This window comes from Sinohyriopsis cumingii, chromosome 2 (assembly GCF_028554795.1).
Source record: "Sinohyriopsis cumingii isolate HCF-2022 chromosome 2, ASM2855479v2, whole genome shotgun sequence".
In the NCBI taxonomy this organism is placed as follows: domain Eukaryota; kingdom Metazoa; phylum Mollusca; class Bivalvia; order Unionida; family Unionidae; genus Sinohyriopsis; species Sinohyriopsis cumingii.
The window spans coordinates 112,830,840-112,856,422 of NC_142962.1; the positions used below are offsets into that span (position 1 = coordinate 112,830,840).

The 25,583-nt window shown below is 35.5% G+C and overlaps 1 protein-coding gene across 1 annotated transcript in view; it reads left to right on the forward strand.

Annotated features, from left to right (window-relative positions):
• The window catches only part of LOC149805625 (uncharacterized), a 57,807-nt gene extending 32,834 nt beyond the window's left edge, over nucleotides 1–24,973 (forward strand). Inside the window, exons 16-29 of the mRNA XM_089950263.1 lie at nucleotides 682–807; nucleotides 2,719–2,844; nucleotides 3,275–3,523; nucleotides 4,478–4,597; nucleotides 5,248–5,496; nucleotides 7,230–7,508; nucleotides 7,772–7,807; nucleotides 8,291–8,403; nucleotides 9,000–9,064; nucleotides 9,728–9,888; nucleotides 10,612–10,723; nucleotides 11,014–11,030; nucleotides 11,538–11,674; nucleotides 24,637–24,973. Of these exons, the coding sequence (XP_089806389.1) occupies nucleotides 682–807; nucleotides 2,719–2,844; nucleotides 3,275–3,523; nucleotides 4,478–4,597; nucleotides 5,248–5,496; nucleotides 7,230–7,508; nucleotides 7,772–7,807; nucleotides 8,291–8,403; nucleotides 9,000–9,064; nucleotides 9,728–9,888; nucleotides 10,612–10,723; nucleotides 11,014–11,030; nucleotides 11,538–11,674; nucleotides 24,637–24,654 (1,808 nt within the window). The 3' untranslated portion in view covers nucleotides 24,655–24,973. The remainder of the gene's footprint in view (nucleotides 1–681; nucleotides 808–2,718; nucleotides 2,845–3,274; nucleotides 3,524–4,477; nucleotides 4,598–5,247; nucleotides 5,497–7,229; nucleotides 7,509–7,771; nucleotides 7,808–8,290; nucleotides 8,404–8,999; nucleotides 9,065–9,727; nucleotides 9,889–10,611; nucleotides 10,724–11,013; nucleotides 11,031–11,537; nucleotides 11,675–24,636) is intronic.
• Nucleotides 24,974–25,583: the final 610 nt, after the last annotated feature.

The window sequence follows — 25,583 nt, forward strand, 5'->3', positions numbered from 1 at the left end:
ACACCCCAAAAAACATTTTTATAGTATCTTGACTTTATCTCGTTTTATAGTAAATAAATGCGTTTCGCTGACTCCGATTGACTAAGTTGGAATTGTCTGATACAAGACAGAAATGGGAAGCAGTTGAAATAAATAAATAGTGTTTAATTTAATTCATTCGTATAGAGATAATGTGAATCGCAATATCTCAAACACCTCCGCTTTTCAAGTTTATCTTTAATTTATTTTCTTTACTTCTAGATGACACATCAATCTAAATATTAAAGTCAATATCAAACATTTCAGCAATAAATCTTGTCTAGTAAATAAGTCTCTCTTGAAGGCCTTATGCCATTAAGATAAGAAACATTGAGAGACTTTGCTATCTTGAAGGTCATGACATAACATAATATGATTATTACAATAGCTATTAAGGGCATGCATTAATTGTATGCAATATCACGGTGATATCAAGACGTGCTTGTATTTATTCCAAAACAGATGAGAATATGAATCATAAATACCTTTAGTTCCTCAAAAACATCTTACAGTAATTAACATGCTGTTTGAGAATAACTTTGTTTTGAATCAGGAAAATAGGGTATACGAGCACACGGTCACATGATTTGTATTGGTAGATGGTGAGAGGATTTTTTTATCATTTTGCTCATTACATATATTCAATTAATTCTGTTTTTATAGTCGAAGATCCGTGTTCGCAATTTGCGAATTTAAACTGCAGTCAGATCTGTGTCCTGGAAAATAATCAAGTTTTCTGCTCCTGTTTTATTGGATACAAATTAAAATCTGATAACCAGATGTGTGAAGGTAAGCAATATATTACATGCTTGAAATTAATGAACAGCAAACTAAGTCTATTCAACTATTCAAAATAATTGCGTTAGTTACGATAATGATGCAGAAAAAAAGAATTTCGAAAACAATCAGCTGCTTTACACTAAAATAGAACAACAATGTATAATTAAGTATCAATGCCTATCGATATATGACCTTAACATTAAAATGTGTACCTTAATAATTGTTGTGCATATGTATACATTACCCTTACTTTTACTGATATGCATTACCCTAATATATATATATATATATATATATATATATATATATATATATATATATATATATATATATATATATATATATATATTTCTCACCCATGAGACAGAGAAATCTAGGTGTGTTGCGAACCTTACTTTTCTTATCTCAGTCTAGTCATCTCCGACCAGTCGTCTCAAGGTGTCCACGCGCTCAGAACTACTTTTTAAAACAAAGAAACCCTTGTTGTGTTCTGCTGTGCCTGACGTAGTTGTACTAGAGTCAAACAACAACAGCAACAACACATATATAACAAAAACATAGTAACTTAAGGCAAATCCATCTTTGAGAACACACCATGCGAAAACATTTCGAGAGAGACAAAGACACAAACGCATAACATGTCGAGCTCTTTGGTATTATGCTAGTTCGTTCCACACAGCATGGTCAATTTTATCCTATATACAGGCCTATCTCAGTACATTCTCAGGTCAACGTCATTAATGTAGCTAAAGCTACCTAACTAGTTTTAAATACTTCATGTGAAACAAATTACATACTGTTAGCAACATTTAATGACGCTGACCTGAAAAACGACTGCTACATATTACAGGGGCTTGTTACAAAAAAAATTTGGAGTATCCGTCCTTGAATCAAGGGACGGGGGTTCTAACCTGTAATTATATTGTCACAGGTTAGAACCCCCATCCCTTGATTCAAGGACGGACACTCCAAATGTTTTTTGTAACGAGCCCCTGTGCTACAGATAGGATAAAATTCTCAATGCTGTGTGAAATGAACTATGACAGAAAACACTGATCCATGCACATAGACTATATACCTAAATAGTATCTATTTTAGGGTTTGGGCCGAGACAAGGAAATCCCAGTCAAGGGTTTATAAGCCTCGTAGGGAGACATATAATATAAGCCCGCGTATAACTACAGTAGAGCTGAGTAGCCAATATCGTTTTATTATTTATAATATAACTTTTTAAATTTGAACTAAGAAACAAAATTTCTTGTAATAAATATGAATTATTTATTGGCAATTTCATATAACATACATATATTAAATGTGATAATATCTCATTACTATGCGACATTTTATGTTGTTATTTTTTTTTTTGCCCACGCGTATAAACTGTATACTTCGGACGTAACGGTCACACCACAACCCTCATTAATATATTTATATTCATGCGCCGCAGGTAAGGTAAACATTGGATGAGAACACTAGTGCAGAATTCTTTTTGCTTTAAAGGAAAATATTGGGTGAGAAAAATAATCTACGTTGGTGTTTTGGACCGAGAAAAGGAAATCCCAGTCGCGGGGTTACATTATATGTCTCCCCACGAGGCTTGCCCGAGTGGGGAGACAAATAATCTAACCCCTTGACTGGCATTTCCTTGTCTTGGTCCAAACCCCAACATATATATATATATATATATATATATATATATATATATATATATATATATATATATATATATATATATATATATATATACGATTTACTGTACCTCTTTATACGTTATCTTAAAATGATGTCAGAACATAATGTGTCCTATTATACTACATTTGATTTATATATCTTTAATTCTTCAAATGTTTTGTATCATCTTAATTCTGCTAGTAGAAGCAACATATTTCCATTGTTTTCAACTATAATTACATGGCTAAGATGTCAATGAGTGTGAAGACGGGATGTTGAATAAATGCAGTAACAACTGCAAGAATACAATGGGTGGATACATATGCTCCTGTCCAGATGGTTTCCACCTGGACAACGACGGACGAACATGCATAGGTATGCATAACTTCTCCAGCATAGACGATTAATTCTGATGTAAATCAAGTAAAGAAAGTAAATTCGCGCAAAATCAGGAACATGTAAGCCTCAGTGCACAGCATTGCAAATATTGTACAATACATGTATGTCCACTGAAATATATTTAATGTTGAGATTAATCCAAGCTGTCTGGGGAAAAGATGAAAAACATAATTTTATAGTCCAGTCGTCTAGATAGAGGTTAGTCTTCTTTCTTCCTAGGGAAAAGTTACCGATTGTAGAGAAAAAGTATATTTAGATTATAGTTGAAATTTTCTGGACTTGCTATCTACCTTTTCTGGTAGTAAAGTATCTAACCGAAGATTCCCTTTCTTTGAATTTAAATATGTTTAGCATATGTTGCGGGGGTTATTCTTTCTCAATATCCTCTATTCTGTCTTTCCCAAAGTGTGCGATGCATTTCACTACGGACCTAATTGTTCCCAACTGTGCAACTGTGGTATTGGTGCTGACAGGTGCGATCATAAAACAGGGTGTCTCTGTAAGACCGGATGGACTGGCACACATTGTAACCAGGATATAGACGAATGTGCCTACCATCAATGCATAGGTGCTAATTCCACGTGCATCAACACAATGGGATCCTATGTTTGTGATTGTTTGCCGGGTTTCAAGAACGTAAGCAGTGTTTGCCAAGGTTTGCATATTAATTTATTTTATATCAAAATGTTTCTTTAAGTCGAATGGTATCTATGACAATGACGGTCTCTATCAGCTTAGGCTTTCAAGTATACTAAATAAGTTTACTTCTTTAGTATTTGTTTACATTTACCAATCAACATAATAAGAGGTACGTGAGCTACTAATTTGACTCTAGAATATCTATGATAGAACATACTCATTACAAACTATCCCATTCACATATCTTAGATATGGGAGATATCATTACGACCTATCCCATACAAATATCTTGGATGTGGGACTTTTCATTACGAACTATCCCATACAAATATCTTGGATGTGGGACAATTCATTACGAACTATCCATACAAATATCTTGGATGGGACATATTACGAACAATGCCATACAAATATCTTGGATGGGACATATCATTACGAATTATACCTGTGTAAATACTTTGGCTTGAGTCAACATTTATTTGTCAATAAAAGGCAAATGATACTCGTGTTGATAGAACCTGAGTTGTATATCTTAAAAGCAGTTTTGTTTTGGATTTTAGAAGACGCTAGTAAATATCGGCGAATATTGGTGTGAAAACTATCATTTATTGTACCCTTTCAAGACTTGAATGTACATTGTTTAATTCAAACGTGCATGAGTATCAAACAAAATTCAAATAGTTTGGTATTGATGACATAATGACATAGTTATGTCATCTATATTTACTCAATAAAGATGGATATCAGCAAAAACATTCGTAACAAAAGACATATATTTTAAGTGCTTCTACTTTTTAATTTGTTCAGTTCGTTTTATGTGGCTTGTTCGTTTATTTTTTTCTTTATTTTTAATTTGTGCATGATTTATATTTTCCAGCTAAGATTATACTTTTTGTAGGACATGTTTTTATTTTTATAATATAATGAAATACTTTCTCGCCACTTAATAGATAACTATATTTATCTACAGATATCGATGAATGTGATGACGGAAGGCTAAACGATTGTGTTCAAATCTGCAATAACAGTATTGGAAGTTACAGCTGTTTCTGTCATGACGGATTTTTCTTAAACAGAACATCATGTCATGGTAATTGATTTTAATAATGGTTTTCTCTACTTTTCATTATACAACAAGTATCGTCACAGCGAACAATTAAATCCAACTGATATTTATCGAAGTTATTTTTCCAATATGTGTTAGCTTCTTGAACAAGCTTTGGTGACCATGTTAGTTAAAAGCTCTTGTACATTCGAAATACCTAAAAATCTTTAGTGGTTTTTTTTTCTTTCTTCTATTGTTTGGCTTTTCCCCCTTTTTTATTGTTCCTTTCTGCCTTTCTTTAAATCCTCGGGTATGGTACTAGGACGATTTGCATACATTTGGCTCATGCTGTTTATGGTAAGATGTAAATCTCATATTTGAAGCCAATTTTATCATACACTTCTTTCACTCAGCTAGTGGATATCTTCTTTTTTAAAAGAACCGTAAAGGATTGTATTGAAAAAGTATATTGAATTTGCAATGAAATTTCTCGGACTTGGATCATACCATACCTGGTGCTAAATCATCTAAATGAAGCGTTTTGTTTGTTTGGATTTTAAATGTACTTACCTTTACTTGAGTGAGTTGTATCTACTATTTTATGTGAATCACTTTTCAAGCTAATTTACGATACGTTAAATAACAAAATGTTATCTTTATTTTTTATCGTACCTCAATGTTCCTGTTCTTAACAGTGTGCGATGAATTTCACTATGGAACTAATTGTTCTCAACCGTGCAACTGTGGTATTGGTGCCGACAGGTGCGATCATAAAACAGGATGTCTATGCAAGCCCGGATGGACTGGCACACAATGTGACCAGGATATAGACGAATGTGCCTCCCATCCATGCAAAGGTGCTAATTCCACGTGCAACAACACAATGGGATCCTACGTTTGTGAATGTTTGCCGGGTTTCAGGAACGTGAGTAGTGTTTGCCAAGGTTAGTATCTTGGTTAATTCATTTTAAATCAATCTGTTTCGTTTAGTGAAATGGAAGTTTATACTTCCACGTATAACCAAAGTCCTAGTTAGTTTAGGCTTTCAAGTAAACTAAATATGGTTAACTCTTCAATATTAACGCTAATGCATAAATATAATGAGAGAGATGTACCGTACTAATTTGACTCTTTAATCTCCCATGCAACTATCTTGGGCGAGATGTTTTTTTAGGAATTATCCTGCAAAATAATATGGTTAGAGTTAATGTTCTTTGACAAAAAGGCAGTTGATAAGAATGTGCCGATACAGTCTAAGTTGGTATATGATACATTTTGGTTTTTAAAAGACAGCGCTATGAGAATGTCGATTTGAAAACTAGCATTTGTTGTGCCCTTTCTAAATCTGAATGTTTATTGTTAGGTATTCTTTGATATTGGATAGATAATGACAAAGACATATCTACCCTGTCTACTCAACCAAGATGGGTGTCAGCGAGCCCGGTAATTCCTCGCGGTTAATTTATAATTTGTATTTCTGGTCAGTATATTTTATTGGTTGTTTTTCTAATTTTGTTGCTATAGTCGGTTTTTTGTATTTAGTTTTGGGGGTTTTACAGTCCAACGTTGGTACTAGGATGACTTGCATGGCATTTATCTTGCAGTTTACACTAAGTCGTAAATCTCGTAGTTAGAGGTTAATTGTATCATATAGTTATTTCGCTTAAGTAGAGGTTCGTATTCCTTTTTGTCAGTGAACAGTAAAGGGTTACATGGGAAAAGTATTGTTAAGTTTTATTTACATTTTCTGGACTTGTATCATCCGATATTTGGTACTAAAACTATCCAATAAAATATTGTTTTGTTTGCATTTAAATCTTATCTTTCTCCGGTTAATTATGTTATACATTTTTTTAATGGCATAACTCTCTAATAGTATATGTTAGTGTCTTTTATAGTGTGACTCTATGCCGTTTATCTAATCTGCAATACATTTCGCTATAGACCTAATTGTTCCATACCTTGCAACTGTAACATTGGTGCTGATAGGAGCTAAATGGGTTTCCGTACTTTTCAATTTACAAGAAATATTGTCACTGCGAAGGATTAAATCCAAATGCTCTTGTTCATAACAGTGTGCGATGTATTTCATTATGGCCCTAATTGTTCCAGGCAGAACACCTGTAGTATTGGTGCTGTCACAAAATAGAGTCTCTCTGTAAGCCCGAAAGGGCTAGCACATAATGTGACCAGGATGTTAATATGTATAACTCTTCCATGTTAACTAAGTGTATGACGACGATTATGAGCATCGATATAAAGCACAACGACAGGAACTTCGCTCATAAATGTTCAGTAGCTATATGTGATAAACGTGCATCACATGTTGTTTCTATATGCTAAAATTTGCAAGGAGACTCGTATTGTCCACGAGGCAGCATTTCCTTTGTTTATATCTAGTTTTTGAACGATTTTGGGTAACAAGATTTGCAAGCTAAATCTCCTTTTATGTGCATGTAATCTGTAGTCATTTTGTCTGCAAAACGAACGTTATATATCTTAAAGTAACTGAATGTGTTTTCTAGTAAAGTTACATATGTAATTAACTTCGATTTGTACTGCGTTGTCTTACCCAGATCTACATTTATATTTCATTTTAATTGTCTAATGATTAATGGTTCAGTAACCTAGATGATGAGATTTACCCATTGCATCGAAATTTATCTGACTTTTTCAGCTTGCACAGACAACACATTTGGAATCAATTGTAGTTCTTTGTGTACCTGTAATATCTCTAATTCATTCAATGAAAAGCAGACATGTGATCCTGGTAACGGAATCTGTCTGTGCAAAAAAGGCTGGATGGGGGCTAGCTGTTCTCAAGACATAAACGAATGTGAATTGGAACCAGGAGTGTGTCATAATATTTCCAATTCGGGATGTTACAACATGCAGGGATCCTTCCTCTGTTCGTGCCATTTTGGGTATAAACCTAACGGAAGCGAGTGTGTTGAAGGTATCACATATTTTGCCTTTTACCATTACCTACTTAGTCCTATACAGTTGGTAAGAAAATATTATCTTCAAGAACTGGAAGAATGTAATGAAATCTGTGAACCTAGATCCTTATTATATTATTGTTATCCAAACTAGTTTCAATGCAAAATGAGAGTAATAGAGATGTAAACATTGCCTCATATTTGTTTCCGGTCCCAAGAATTTAAACGTTTCGTAACGTTCATAGTAGATGTATCTATACTCTGTTTTCAATTTAAACAGATTTGCTGAAAACTACAACACCAATAGCAATAGAGGGTAAGTGTATATAATTTCCTTTCCATCGTCACTAATTGTTTCAAAATACTTATTCGGACCGATTCCTCTTTCATACACCAACTGTGTCGCAGAAAATTATTTCTCAGGCGCAACAATTTTCCTTCAAAATTCGAAAAAACGAGTTGAAAGTACAAAGTTAAAGTAGCTAATTAGAAGTCTTTAAATGAAAATAATATTAATCGGAATGAAACCAATTCAAATGCACCTAAGTGCAATCCATTCAAACGTATAATTGCAGTGTAGGATTGGAAGCAAGCAGTGATGTGTTAAACAATCTCACGAAATAGAATAAGTACCATTTATTTTCTTATGCAATTAAGTGGGGAGTCCATCCCCTCGTTCCAGGAGATGCCTAATCAATTAAGTAACATTGAATTTTGAAATAATATTTTGAAGTTTGTTGTACATACCTAGTTAATTTCAGCAAAATTTTACAGTTTTAATGTATATGCATTCTTTCAGCCGAATATACCTCCATTATGTGTAGTATCACTGTGGACTTAACGCTTCTTCCATCAATCGATATTAAAGTTCCAGAGAACTATGCCAGAATAGAGTCTGATTCTGTGGATGCGGTAAGTTGGTAATACGAGTCGAAGAGTCAAATATAATTATTTCCTCTCTCAACATTTATTACCGGCTATAGAATACCTTTACCAAAGTACTATAACATTACAATTTTAGATACGCTGGCCTACGAATTCATTCACTGAGTTTAAGGCAACTTAAGAACTTCCTTCCTTGCCTTAAGTCGATTTGGAGGATGAAATATAATATTTGTAAAAGAAATTAAAGTCTCATAGGTTTCATGTTTGTTTTCTTAATTTATCTGGGCTTTACAATATGATCATAAAAGTATAGAAATTAGGTCGTTGTAAAATGAATATATTACAAGATTATAGAAATTAGGTCGTTGTAAAATGAATATATTACAAGATTATAGTGTACATTACTCATACGATTTGGGTACCCTTCCATGTTTCTTCATTTTTGCTTGTTTTGTTCTCTTTTATATTTATATTCTAATTATTTCGGAGTAAGCTTATCTGTCATCGAATAAAAGTTATTTAAAGCCACAAAGAACTTAAATTGACTCATTCAAGTATTCAATCCATACTTTTGGAATATACGGAGAATTAAAACATATGGCAACACATTTACTTTATTTTAGCTTAGTGATTTCTACCGACGCAAGATGGCTCAGATGTTTGTAAGAATCATCATATTTGCAATTCGGTAAGATTTTACATCCTTGCATCTTTTAAGCAAGCAGTTTTGAAATATATTTTGTATTACGACTCAATTGTCTTAAAATACGTTATAGAAACGAATTAGAAGCAACATGAACTTGCGGTATTGGGAATTGGATCTCAAATAAGGCTAGAATTACAGACACAAGTCCTAATAATTAAAGTTCTGAATAAACTTTAGTGAACATCCAAATTAAATCCAACGCTGAAGGTGTTGATGTGAGTGTGGTGACCCGTATAATGCTGATATGCCAACAGTCTTTTGTTGGTCTTAAATACTATAAAAGAATTAAATCCTTATTTGAAACGTCATTATAACTTGAAGCTTCTATTTCCAAGAATGATATTTTGAAAAGAACATTATATTTTCAGAGAAGAATAACTTCAATAAAATAATTTGAATAAACAAATTCCAGCCCAAATGAATTTATGGACACAACAATAACACAACTGACTTTGTTAAGATCTTAATGCACGAACTGACTAATTTTCAAATAACAAGATTTACATTTTGAACAAAGACATAAAAAGAGACCATGGATAAGGGTCAAAAGTACAATATTCTATTTTATATATTAATATATAATATCCCTCTGGAGAAATAACTGCTCAATGGTGGTGAACTTTTTACCTTTGTATTTGATACCAGTCGAGGCAGCTTGATTCTGGATTACAGCATCATCACAAAGAATTCAGATGAGGCCCTCCGAAAGTTAGCAGAGGCCAATGCAAACTTGGCATCAGGAGAGAAGATCCAATTAGCAGGGGATGAGATTTCAACACTTCGACTTGTTGTGGAAGGAAACGAATGTAAAAACCTCAAAAATACTTCTTTTGTTTGAACAAATATGAACCATATCTCTGAATGAAAAACATGAGTCACATTTCTGAGTGAAAATATCACATTTTTATAAGATTTATAATTAGCAATGTCTTTACTTGTTCTCAGTTATATTTAAAACATGAGGCAGCAGTAGTTATTGCCTTTGTTCATCGTACTGCTGATGACGAATACGGACATAGTGAAAATGATAATAATCTTTATCAATTTCTCATCACTTCGTCTCCCCTATTAAGAGAATCTTGGTTATGTAAATATTTATGAGGTTGTGTTTTCTATTTGACTATATAACGGAAACATAGAAAAATGCTTTGGCACTGATGTACTAGTACCAACGGACGTAAAACTATTTTCTTAGTGCCTATTTGTACCAATGAGCGTCAAACTCTTCCCATAGTGCCTATTACTTCCAATCGATGTAAAACACTTTTCTTCGTGCCTATTAGCACTAATTGACATACAACTCTTTTCTTAGTGTGTATTAATTAGTACCAATATATGTAAAACTCTCCTTAGTGTATACTTGTTCCAACTGGTGTCAAACTCTTTTCTTGGTGCCTATTAGTACCAGCTGATGTAAAATTATTTTCTTAGTTACAAATTGACGTAAATTTCTTTACTTAGTATCAAATGACGTAAAACTCTTTTCTTATTGCCTATTAGTACCGACTGACGTACAACTATTTTCTTAGTGCCTACTGATACCACAACGGAGAAGTTGTTGTGCGCGAGTTACCTGTCAGTGATAGGAGACTGTGCCTCTGGCAAAGAATGTGTCATTATCGACCAACGACCAATATGCACGTGAGTATGGAATACATAAATATTCAACACATGCAATCATACATACATACATACATACATACATACATACATACATACAAATGAACATGTTATGGAATGCTGTACTTAAAAGTGAATAAGCAATCTACTAAACACTCATGAGCATTCAGTCTTTATTAATCTCCTATATCTTCAATTTAGAAAGTTTATTTTCGTTCGAATTTATTTTGTCTTTATAATAGGCACTATACTATATTTTCTTATTTGCTCTATGTCCACAATAATTTCCTGTTTGTGTGTTTCTCTTTCAGTTTGAAGAAGCAAGAGGGTAAATATTTCAAAATCCTTTACATTTCACTTTAAAATAATACTGACCTTTCACTTTTAGTTAATATTGCTTAAACATATTTTGACATAAAATCTATATCAAAGACACTGCTGTGAATTTGTCACCAGTCATAATAGTACAGTGGTAATGATCTCATTTACTGTTTATACTGTGGCTATATAACAAAGAGTTTAGATTACGGAGTTTATAGTTTGTACATTTATGTTATTATTATGGAGTTTTTAGCTTTTACAAATATATTTTATTTTATATAGACTTTAAACTGTAACCTTTAACCCTTTATCTTTAACCTTGTATATTTATTTTACATTAATTTGGAAGAGTTAATCTCGAAGTATCTCAAGTTAACGTTTATTTTTATGGGTTAATCTTGTAGTATATGTACTTTATGCTTGCATTAATTTGAAAGGGTTGAAGAAGACTCTCGAATACTTAAATACACTTTTTATCAGAGGACATATTTAAATTAAACTTTATTCTTTACAGATAACACCCTCCTCTTCGTAGCAATTGGAATAAGTACGGCATTTTTCGCCCTGCTATGTCTCGTTGTTACCGTGATGGTTTTACGTGCCAGGAAATTAAGACAGAAATATGTTTTCAAACAAGACAATCTACCGAAGGTATTACGTTTACAACTACTTACAATCGAAGTATGCAACATCTCACTTATGTTTACTATAGGAAGAGGTATCTGAGAACATTCAACAAATCATTGCATAGCTTTATTTATCAGATTCATATGTACCAAATCTAATCCATTGCCTTGTCATGTTTTGATAGTCTCTACACTACCTTTTATATACCACATTATGGCATAATTTAACCCTGGTTTATCTCAAAGTTGTCATAAACTTTCAAGAAGAAAACCATGTACCAAATACAGCGATTCTCTTCGCTGAAAATAGTAATGCCAGCTACGTCACCAAATGACCCATTTCTAAAGATTTACTTCAAGACTTTGTTTAGAAATAAACAGCTGGCTAAGGCATCTACACATCTATACAGAAGCACTGTACATGTACAATTATGACATTTCATATAAGTAACTAATAAATTAACCAATTAACAAGATTACAGAAAATGGAGTGACTTACCAAAGTGGTTTATGAGGTAAAATATAATGTATCAGGTATTGTTGTATAATATTGATAGAAGTAATAATAGCATTTGTAATAAAACAATAATGGCAATAGTAGTGAAGGGGGGCACCCTACGGACAATGGGAATTAGCATTACAGGGACCCCTGGGTCAATCTACGGACAATGGAAATTTAACATGGAGAAAAATCGTGGGTCAATCTACGGACAAGGGGAATTAACATGGGAATAAATCGTGGGTCACTCTACGTACAAGGGAATTTAACATGGCAATAAATCGTGGGTCACTCTACGTACAAGGGGAATTTAACATGGGAATAAATCGTGGGTCACTTTACTTACAAGGGAAATTTAACATGGGGAATAGATCGTGGGACTGTCTAGGGACAATGGGAAATTTAACATTACGGAAACCCCTGGGGGATATAGCCTCAAGGGAATTTAACATATGGAAATTGAACATGGTGGATCTGTATAGCGTCAAGGGGAATTGAACATGGTGGGACTATCTAGGGACAATGATGGTAGAGGGTCAAACACAACAGAGACAGAAACATACATACACTAGTACAAGCGTGGGATTTATATATAAAGCATTACCAAGACCTGAAATCTTGCTGGGGTGTTCAAAAATTTGCATAATTGTAATGATGCTATAAATAGCTATAATCAAGGAAATGCTCAACGACAAAATGGATGTGACTAAAAGTAACGTTAAAATGACGAAATTGTCCCAGAATTTAAAGGAAAATAAACATATCCCCGAAAATTAAGTTACAATGGTTTAGACTAAAATGGATAAAATTAGTAACTACTTACAATATCAACTTCTGTGACGATCGTGGATAAATACCTATGTATCTATAATCAGCTGAAATTCCTATGAAATCCCACTATCTATTTATAGCTCCAACTTGTGGGTTTTTCCTTTGGAAAATCCCACTATCTTTTTATAGCCTCAGCTTGAGTGACGTTCCTGTTTATGAATTCTAGTATATATGTATAGCTACAAAATGTGGAAATCCCCAAGTCGATATTTATAGTCTCAAAATTTCCACAAAATGTGGAAATCCCCAAGTCGATATTTATAGTCTCAAAATTTCCAGCGTCAGTGACGTCACTGTACTGAACACTAGGGGCTAAATGGCAACAGTGTTGCAAGTGGCTGACCTGAATACGCGCTACTGTAGGTAGGTAGGTAGAGTGTATCTGATAGGGATAAAGTGAGTTTTATAGGGACAAACAGAGACCAATACACACACACACACACACACACACAACATACGCGCAGACACACTCACACACACACACACACGCGCACACACACACAACATACGCGCAGACACACTCACACACACACACACACACACACACACACACACACACACAGAGGGAAGAGGAAAAAACAAACCCCAAATATACTATCCACACTCGGGAGGAAGAAAAAAAACAACCAAATATACGATCTACACAACGTACGCTAACACACACACACACACACACACGCGCGCGCGCACACCACAGAGGGAAGAAGAAGAAAACCATTATACACTATCCACACGGAGTGAAGAAATAACCCTTTATATATACTATCAACAGAGAGTGAAGAAAATAACCCATTATATTCCATCAACACAGAGTGAAGAAAAAGTTTTTTGAAAGCACCTAAGCCCTCACCTGCAATGACCAACTCTGCCAAACACCTACACCCCACCCCACCCCCACTACCAACACTACAAAACCCATTTAACCCGTTATTTTATGGCATCAGTGTGTGCTTTAGGAAACATCAAGACACAAAAATGATGGATGAATAGACTGACTATTGTTTACGGACTTGCATGCCTAAAGAGCGTGCGTGAAGGAAAACATCCTTCCATTTCAATTCTAACTAAAACATGATCCAGAGGGATAGAGAGAGGTGAAAGAGCACAATTTCATAAAGTGTGAGTAAAAACAAAACACGCTATCCTTATTATACAATGTCAAGACCAAGAGACACTTACGTTTTCTTTCTAGTCTATTCTCTTTTAGAAGGTAGTATGAAATTTCACATCAGGGCCAACGCATCGGCTCACATTGTCAATTTTTCCATTTCCATGTCTTTACTGGTACAAGTTCTTCATCATCTTCAATTTCTTCTTCTTCTTCTGAATCCCTCTTCTCTGTTTCGTCTTGTATTTTGTTTATTCTCTTTTCTCGTAGGGCACTCTGAATTCCAGTGTCCTTTCTCCTGACAACGATATTAGGTATCTTGACTTTTGTCTCTCTTTCTTAGACGAAGCAGGTATTTTGGAGACAAATACCCATTTACCTTTGCAGATATAGCAAACTTCATTAGCACTTACACACTTTCGTATGACTCTCATCAAATCAACGACCAAAAGAGTAAGTTTTGTTGCCACTTTCGCATGTGAATTATGCTTTCGTATGACTTTTAGCAAATATTTGACCAGCAGGTCGATCTATGCTGACTCTTCCATCTTTGATCGTTTGAGAGCGGAATGAATACTCTGACGCTAAGACACTCTCCTTATATACAGAGACCTGCTGCGTATGAAACCTAGTCAAATGTAATTTTGCAATAAGATGAAACGATTTCATTGAGGAAGTAAAAGGCAATGATGTACCGTATCGCCTCACACAAAACCTGAAGTGTTAGTTCAAATCCGTGTCAGCGATTTCGAAGACGACATAACTGGGCTTTAATCAATGCTCTCCATTTCTGCCACAAAACCACGAGTCCTGATTCATGCCAAAAGAAATTTCGTTCGGTCCATACAAAATAGTATCACATCTGATAAACGCAAAAACGAACTTCCAGAAAACTGAGAACGACGGCTTACACCTACAACGTAAATGTATGAGTTCAAGTAGTGCGTAAAACTTAGTCAAATTAAATTTTTATAGTCAAGACGAAACGATCTCTTTTCGAAGAAGAAAGTAGACACCAAACGACAATGGCGATCCGTGTCACACAACACTTTTCAAAATGTGTATGATCAGAGGTTTGTTTAGCGATCTGCACGGTTAAATTAAATGTTGATGTATTTTGCAATAAGACGGACACAATTTCCATGGGATCGCCCATGGTACGATTGTCCGTGCATTAGTTTAATTTTTAAAAATATTTTTTTATATAAATCGCCTTTAGGATAGACCCAGTAAAGCATGGCCATTCTCGTCACTAAGCGATCGCCATAGCTTCAAGTTCCCAAAAACATTTCAGGGCTACCCCATACTCTCGAAAAGAAATAACATTGCATTGCCTATGATATGTTAGTCAGTTAGAAGAAAAAATACAGAAGTGAGTCTATCAGCACATGATTTCTTTATCTTGGTTAGAAAGTGTGACTCTAAGTTGTTCGTTTCCGTCGCTTATCAAAATTTTAAAAATAGTAATGTTCTGTAAAAAAGTGAGTGAGTGTTTCTTTTAGGTCTGTGCGTTTTTGTTTTGTTTTTTTTTGTTGGTGATAATATGGATAATGTAAGTTCGGGTACAACGAAATTAAAAGAATTAGGCCCAGAACTCGGTGTGGAGGGAAGAAACATACGCAACAGCAGCGGGAGCAAGAAATGCAGACCTAGCCAGTTAGCAATGAGGCATTCTGCGTTTGACAATGCCTTTGATGTCGTACACGTTGTCTTTTTTTGGTGACACGACTTGATTTGAAATAAGTACGGGCTAGCGTTTTGGTGAGTACTTAACATCCATGGCTGTCTTGCTGAGCACCTTTTTCCTCCTTTACCACGCTCGGACAGAAAAATGAGTGTGTGGTGAGACAATTCCCACTCATGTGTAAAGCCTTTCAGTCAGGTTGTTAAGGACTAGTTAGTCCTACACCTGAGTGGCTAAATTTAAAAATAGTCTGTGAGTACATAAAAGCCTGGGGGATGAGGCTCTCTTTCCTTCCCCAGGAGTAATTAAAAATCACGCGGTGCGTTATTGAACCAGTGATACATGCTCCATTAGAGCGAAAATCACTTTAATTCAAGTAAGCAAGCAAGCAAGTTCGGGTACCGTCTCTAGCACTCTTGATGACACCAACTGTCTGGGTTATTTTCTTTCTTGCAAGCCCCTATGTTCCACTTCTGTTTGTGATAATAACTTGTGATACTTCACATTTCCTAAAGTGGAAATCTTTACAAGCCGTACAAAATACAAAACTTATATGACTTTGGCTTTTGACACTTGCACAGACTCTTCACTTTATAAGTGTCACGAGAAAATTGTATATCCAAGTTTTTACCATTTTCAAAAACACGCACACACTTGCAGCTTGACCAGAAATATGTACATCTTGTTTTGTGGATAAGTCACAGACAAGTCCAAGCATATATAGGTGGTTATGAACATTAGGAATATCCCCTCATTTTTTCAGAAATATCAAAGCTTGTATGTGCATTTTCCCTTTTCCACTCTATATTAGTGCTTAGATTTGTTCCAAAACAAAAAGAAACGAAATAATTTTGAAGAAAAAAAAAAAACAACTAAATTTTGAATTCAGGTTTCTCTCTGTTCATAATTTTTTTCAAGTTGATGGTGCATGACAGAGTACATTCGCCTACCTTTCCAAAGTGAGAGGCATTTCTTCACATGTCATTGCCTTTGTTAAATTCGGTTTCATTGGTTAGTTATCGTTAATCTTTAATTTTTTTCATGCATTTCTTTTTGATAGAAGATTTAAGGCTTTCTATTGTTGTAACGGTATTTATGTTGTTTAGTCTGTTGATGAAATTATCTATAGCAAAGTGCTTAAGATTTTTCAGCTTTTTTTATTATTTCAAGCCCTACAAAAGGAGACCAAGTTTGTCTTCAAAGACGATTGAAACTCTAAATTACACAGGCGTGAAGGAAAAACATCGTTGTGTTTAATCTAATCATGCTTGCCGTATCTCTTTGTGTTTTAGAGGTCATATTTCTTCTTAAGTAAATACACGCATCAATAGACAGACAGATTGGGTCATCATCCTTGAGTTTCACTGTACTTTCGGTTCTTTACTTCATACAAACCCCAAATTTATTAGTTTGAAAAAAAAAGATAACATGCCCCTCAATACTGTAACACGTTTGTTCTGATTCTACCGATGTGAGTGTGAGTGTTTATGTCGAAATGTTTAAGTGAGATATAAAAAAATGGTCAGCTTGAAAACGCGAACCAATACTGTGACGCTCAGTATTTTGATGTGGTAAGAGGAAATGGTACAACACACACACACAAAGAGGGCTTGTAAGTTCACATTTCAGTGTCTGTACTGTAATGGTAACAACGCAAGAACATAGGGATTATTATGCCACACAGTCCTAGAACAAAACAATGCATCACCCGTTGTAAGCCATTTCATTGGCTATACTTATTTTCTTACCGCGTTCGCTTCGAATTGACTTGAGTAGCTATTCACACAGTGACGAGAATGGCCATGCTTTACTGGGTCTATCCTAAAGGCGATTTATATAAAAAAATATTTTTAAAAATTAAACTAATGCACGGACAATCGTACCATGGGCGATCCCATGGAAATTGTGTCCGTCTTATTGCAAAATACATCAACATTTAATTTAACCGTGCAGATCGCTAAACAAACCTCTGATCATACACATTTTGAAAAGTGTTGTGTGACACGGATCGCCATTGTCGTTTGGTGTCTACTTTCTTCTTCGAAAAGAGATCGTTTCGTCTTGACTATAAAAATTTAATTTGACTAAGTTTTACGCACTACTTGAACTCATACATTTACGTTGTAGGTGTAAGCCGTCGTTCTCAGTTTTCTGGAAGTTCGTTTTTGCGTTTATCAGATGTGATACTATTTTGTATGGACCGAACGAAATTTCTTTTGGCATGAATCAGGACTCGTGGTTTTGTGGCAGAAATGGAGAGCATTGATTAAAGCCCAGTTATGTCGTCTTCGAAATCGCTGACACGGATTTGAACTAACACTTCAGGTTTTGTGTGAGGCGATACGGTACATCATTGCCTTTTACTTCCTCAATGAAATCGTTTCATCTTATTGCAAAATTACATTTGACTAGGTTTCATACGCAGCAGGTCTCTGTATATAAGGAGAGTGTCTTAGCGTCAGAGTATTCATTCCGCTCTCAAACGATCAAAGATGGAAGAGTCAGCATAGATCGACCTGCTGGTCAAATATTTGCTAAAAGTCATACGAAAGCATAATTCACATGCGAAAGTGACAACAAAACTTACTCTTTTGGTCGTTGATTTGATGAGAGTCATACGAAAGTGTGTAAGTGCTAATGAAGTTTGCTATATCTGCAAAGGTAAATGGGTATTTGTCTCCAAAATACCTGCTTCGTCTAAGAAAGAGAGACAAAAGTCAAGATACCTAATATCGTTGTCAGGAGAAAGGACACTGGAATTCAGAGTGCCCTACGAGAAAAGAGAATAAACAAAATACAAGACGAAACAGAGAAGAGGGATTCAGAAGAAGAAGAAGAAATTGAAGATGATGAAGAACTTGTACCAGTAAAGACATGGAAATGGAAAAATTGACAATGTGAGCCGATGCGTTGGCCCTGATGTGAAATTTCATGCTACCTTCTAAAAGAGAATAGACTAGAAAGAAAACGTAAGTGTCTCTTGGTCTTGACATTGTATAATAAGGATGGCGTGTTTTGTTTTTACTCACACTTTATGAAATTGTGCTCTTTCACCTCTCTCTATCCCTCTGGATCATGTTTTAGTTAGAATTGAAATGGAAGGATGTTTTCCTTCACGCACGCTCTTTAGGCATGCAAGTCCGTAAACAATAGTCAGTCTATTCATCCATCATTTTTGTGTCTTGATGTTTCCTAAAGCACACACTGATGCCATAAAATAACGGGTTAAATGGGTTTTGTAGTGTTGGTAGTGGGGGTGGGGTGGGGTGTAGGTGTTTGGCAGAGTTGGTCATTGCAGGTGAGGGCTTAGGTGCTTTCAAAAAACTTTTTCTTCACTCTGTGTTGATGGAATATAATGGGTTATTTTCTTCACTCTCTGTTGATAGTATATATAAAGGGTTATTTCTTCACTCCGTGTGGATAGTGTATAATGGTTTTCTTCTTCTTCCCTCTGTGGTGTGCGCGCGCGCGCGTGTGTGTGTGTGTGTCTGTGTGTTAGCGTACGTTGTGTAGATCGTATATTTGGTTGTTTTTTTTCTTCCTCCCGAGTGTGGATAGTATATTTGGGGTTTGTTTTTTCCTCTTCCCTCTGTGTGTGTGTGTGTGTGTGTGTGTGTGTGAGTGTGTCTGCGCGTATGTTGTGTGTGTGTGTGTGTGCGCGTGTGTGTGTGTGTGAGTGTGTCTGCGCGTATGTTGTGTGTGTGTGTGTGTGTGTGTGTGTGTGTATTGGTCTCTGTTTGTCCCTATAAAACTCACTTTATCCCTATCAGATACACTCTACCTACCTACCTACAGTAGCGCGTATTCAGGTCAGCCACTTGCAACACTGTTGCCATTTAGCCCCTAGTGTTCAGTACAGTGACGTCACTGACGCTGGAAATTTTGAGACTATAAATATCGACTTGGGGATTTCCACATTTTGTGGAAATTTTGAGACTATAAATATCGACTTGGGGATTTCCACATTTTGTAGCTATACATATATACTAGAATTCATAAACAGGAACGTCACTCAAGCTGAGGCTATAAAAAGATAGTGGGATTTTCCAAAGGAAAAACCCACAAGTTGGAGCTATAAATAGATAGTGGGATTTCATAGGAATTTCAGCTGATTATAGATACATAGGTATTTATCCACGATCGTCACAGAAGTTGATATTGTAAGTAGTTACTAATTTTATCCATTTTATAGTGTGTGTGTGTGTTCGCGTACGTTGTGTAGATCGTATATTTGGTTGTTTTTTTTTCCTCCCGAGCGTGGATAGTATATTTGGGGTTTGTTTTTTCCTCTTCCCTCTGTGTGTGTGTGTGTGTGTGTGTGTGTGTGTGTGTGTATTGGTCTCTGTTTGTCCCTATAAAACTCACTTTATCCCTATCAGATACACTCTACCTACCTACCTACAGTAGCGCGTATTCAGGTCAGCCACTTGCAACACTGTTGCCATTTAGCCCCTAGTGTTCAGTACAGTGACGTCACTGACGCTGGAAATTTTGAGACTATAAATATCGACTTGGGGATTTCCACATTTTGTGGAAATTTTGAGACTATAAATATCGACTTGGGGATTTCCACATTTTGTAGCTATACATATATACTAGAATTCATAAACAGGAACGTCACTCAAGCTGAGGCTATAAAAAGATAGTGGGATTTTCCAAAGGAAAAACCCACAAGTTGGAGCTATAAATAGATAGTGGGATTTCATAGGAATTTCAGCTGATTATAGATACATAGGTATTTATCCACGATCGTCACAGAAGTTGATATTGTAAGTAGTTACTAATTTTATCCATTTTATAGTGTGTGTGTGTGTTCGCGTACGTTGTGTAGATCGTATATTTGGTTGTTTTTTTTCTTCCGCCCGAGTGTGGATAGTATATTTGGGGTTTGTTTTTTCCTCTTCCCTCTGTGTGTGTGTGTGTGTGTGTGTGTGTGTGTGTGTGTGTGTGTGCGCGTGTGTGTGTGTGTGTGTGTGAGTGTGTCTGCGCGTATGTTGTGTGTGTGTGTGTGTGTGTGTGTGTGCGTGTGTGTGTGTGTGTGTGTGAGTGTGTCTGCGCGTGTGTGTGTGTGTGTGTGTGTGTGTGTGTGTGTGTATTGGTCTCTGTTTGTCCCTATAAAACTCACTTAATACCTATCAGATACACTCTACCTACCTACCTACAGTAGCGCGTATTCAGGTCAGCCACTTGCAACACTGTTGCCATTTAGCCTCTAGTGTTCAGTACAGTGACGTCACTGACGCTGGAAATTTTGAGACTATAAATATCGACTTGGGGATTTCCACATTTTGTGGAAATTTTGAGACTATAAATATCGACTTGGGGATTTCCACATTTTGTAGCTATACATATATACTAGAATTCATAAACAGGAACGTCACTCAAGCTGAGGCTATAAAAAGATAGTGGGATTTTCCAAAGGAAAAACCCACAAGTTGGAGCTATAAATAGATAGTGGGATTTCATAGGAATTTCAGCTGATTATAGATACATAGGTATTTATCCACGATCGTCACAGAAGTTGATATTGTAAGTAGTTACTAATTTTATCCATTTTAGTCTAAACCATTGTAACTTAATTTTCGGGGATATGTTTATTTTCCTTTAAATTCTGGGACAATTTCGTCATTTTAACGTTACTTTTAGTCACATCCATTTTGTCGTTGAGCATTTCCTTGATTATAGCTATTTATAGCATCATTACAATTATGCAAATTTTTGAACACCCCAGCAAGATTTCAGGTCTTGGTAATGCTTTATATATAAATCCCACGCTTGTACTAGTGTATGTATGTTTCTGTCTCTGTTGTGTTTGACCCTCTACCATCATTGTCCCTAGATAGTCCCACCATGTTCAATTCCCCTTGACGCTATACAGATCCACCATGTTCAATTTCCATATGTTAAATTCCCTTGAGGCTATATCCCCCAGGGGTTTCCGTAATGTTAAATTTCCCATTGTCCCTAGACAGTCCCACGATCTATTCCCCATGTTAATTTTCCCTTGTACGTAAAGTGACCCACGATTTATTCCCATGTTAAATTCCCCTTGTACGTAGAGTGACCCACGATTTATTGCCATGTTAAATTCCCTTGTACGTAGAGTGACCCACGATTTATTCCCATGTTAATTCCCCTTGTCCGTAGATTGACCCACGATTTTTCTCCATGTTAAATTTCCATTGTCCGTAGATTGACCCAGGGGTCCCTGTAATGCTAATTCCCATTGTCCGTAGGGTGCCCCCCTTCACTACTGGCAATAATAATAACACCGACATTTATTGTTGGAATATTAACATGTGGCCTCAAATTACAGTATTACATTACTGGTAAATATACAGCATGGTAGATTGTTATAATTTACATACTGATTCCTTGATATGCAATGATTGCAACAGAAATAGTCCAAAAGTATGCAATATTTTATTTTTATGACACTAGTTTTGCGTAATGTTTTAAAGCCTGTGTGTGTGTGTGATTTGGATTTTTAACGTAGCTTTAACAATTTTTCAGTCATATCGCTACGATGTCTCAGTGTGACATTTTATAGTGATGTCTAGCACTGGGGCATCATGCTGCAGACATGTAGCTTGATGTCCCACCCAGTCACATTATCCTGACACCAGGCATGCCAGTCCTAACACTAACCTCTTAATGCTGAGCGCCATGCGAGGCAGCTGCTAGTACCATTTTTGTAAGTCTTTGGTATGACTCAGCCGGGGATCGGACCCACGACCTCCCGCATCCGAGGCGGACGCTCTAACCACTAGGCCACCGGAGCGGTTGTGTAAAGCCTGTAATAATTAGCATATGTGCGTGTGTGTGTATGTGTGTGTGTGTGTGTGTGTGTACAAGATCTTCTCAAGCTGTTTAAAAGGTCAAAGTATTTGTAGATATATATTTTTATATCTACCTAAATTGACCATGATAGGGAAGATTCCACTTTCAAATGTATACACTAAACGAACAATATACAATGCATTCGTATTCAAACTATTTATATTATTGCAGAAATCATATCATATCCTGTTATAAAATCGTGGTTTTTTCCACTCATTTTAGAACTCATTTCATGCAAGAAATATATCTACTTCTCTACTTTGACACCAATAAAGCTAATTTTGTCACCCTAACTCTAAGCAGTCCAAGGTTTTATCATGCCACATGAAAAAGTAAATGTTCGACTTGATTTACACAACATGTGATCAACCCATGTTAACTGTAACTACAGCTTTGTTTTAGAAATCTAGTGGATGGCATCTTTAGACGTTTAAACCGGTATTTTATTGTTATACCATACCTTGCTATTTGCAATGGCATTCTCCCAGGTTGGTGGCAGATAAAGACGTTAGGTGTTTGTCCAGTGATTTCCAGTTAACACATTTCAATATCTTCGATATGACCACATCTCTGACCTATAGTACATAATTCACATCTCTGATCTATAGTACAGAATTCACATATGTGACCTATAGTACAGAATTCACATTTCTGACCTACAGTACAGAATTCACATCTCTGACCTATAGTACAGAATTCACATATGTGACCTATAGTACAGAATTCATATCTCTGACCTATAGTACAGAATTTACATCTCTAACCTATAGTACAGAATTCACATCTCTGACCTATAGTACAGAATTCACATCTCTGACCTACAGTACATAATGTATGCTATTTTGTTATCAACAATTTTGAAAACATTCGGAAGACTATGAATAAAAGCGATGTATTTTTGGATTTCATGTGATACAGTACTGTTGCCGCTTGTGAAGATAGTATTTCATGACACATATAGAACACACAGAAAAGAAATTTAAAAAAGAAAGATATCACTAGTTGGCCATCCTCGAAAAAACACCAACTTTACGTATTGTTGTAAATATCCCACATTTCGAATTATAATGCTTTTGTATTTCCTCAGTTGATCTTCAGTTTACAAGTACTGCAGTGCTTCTTGAATATATCAAGTTACAGCAAATATCAAGTAATCTTTGTAGCTGAACTCCAGTCACAGCAAACATAATCTCCAGCAGAACTCCAGTTACAGCAAATATCAAACAATTAATGTAGCTGAACTCCAGCTACAACAAATATTGAACAATTTCTGTAGCTAACTCCAGTTACAGCAAATATCAACTTATCTCTGCAGCTAAACAATCATCTGAGTAAAATAATGCAACCAATGCAATATATCTATTCAGCACATAACTATGGAACTTCCAATCATTAAAGTAGAAAACAATAAGTGACAAGATGCAGCGTTATATGTTACCAACAGGACAGTTAACTAAATGTTAAAGTCACACCTTGCGTCATCGTCCAACAAACTGTAACTTTTCGATAGGTAGCTTTAGGCATAATTAGTATTTTGCTAGTTAAACATTTTAATTAGTTTAGGAAGAAAATAATGATAATAATAATAATAATAATAATACTGTCTATATAGACAGGTTAACGCTGGAATAATATATAGATCATCTCAATGGGAATGATACAATAGCAAATTATGACTTTATTCCTTGTATTTTACACGTGACAACGTAGACGTTTATCATATTAAACCAATTTCTCACTTTTCTATTTCACGATGATTCTTTATTTATCTTTTAAGTCTTTAAAAACAGCCCTATGCTCTTAGACAATACTAACACAAAGTAAAAATGTTATCAGTATAATTTGTGTAATTTCATTTTTATTCTGTTATTGTATGGTCTCCTCGAAGAAAAAATACGATCTTCATTGTATACTATAATGCTGACCAGAACACAGTTGTAATTTAGTAAAAGTCAAAATTACTGGCTTCAGAATAGAGATCCACCCCTACTACTGTATCACATCCTGATCTTTCTTTACTTGCAGATAGGAATGACCAACTAATGCTGTGAGTGAGACAGTGGAAAATACGGACGATCCGGAGTAGTAGACGAAAACAATATTTCGAGAAAATCAGTATTTTAAATTGTATACATAAGCTTTCGGGAAGAACATTGGAATATACTAGATCTTTTTTCTCTCATAGTTTAGTAGTAACCAAATAGTAATGATTTAGCATAGCAACATAACTGTACAATTTGCATATGTACGTATAAAAGTGTCCATGATATAAAACTAGTTTATGATAAGTACTTTAGAGAACTACAGCGTACCCAACGGTATTGCTTAGCTACAATAAAAAGCACATCAAAGAATAGAAAAATGTTAGTCCTTTTTTGATGCCCATTACATGTGAATGTTGGCAACACAATTTCGTTTTGATGCCTTCACCAGATTACGATACTTTTAATTGTCCATAGCCAAGTTAATTTCAAAAGTTTTATATATTATTGTATTTATACAATTAGGATTATGTCCCTTTTTTATTATGTCCTGAATTCCAGACGAACTTTAAAACTAAAATTCAAAAAAGGAAGGTCAGAAGAGGGTATGGGCAAGGATATGAATAAATGTCAAGAAATTGCCAATGATTTAATACATACTTTGCAAAAGAGTAATATTTCTTTCTACTCCAACTTTTCAATTTCTTACGTTTTATGCACTTTATGTAAATTTTCAACATACGAAGAAAATCCTTTGTGAATATATTACTCCGTTACTGGCCCTGTGTGGCCGAGTGGTCTAAAGCGCTCTCCGTTACGGATCACTGCCATCCCACCTCTGTCTGCGTGGGTTCGAGTCTCAGATTCGGCCAATGTGGGCATGCTAGAAAGCTTCCCAGTAGCTTCTCGTGGGCCGGTGGTTCTTTCAAGGGCTTTCCCAGGTTCTTACTCCACCTAAATTACTGGCCACCATGTAAAGCCTATCGTGTG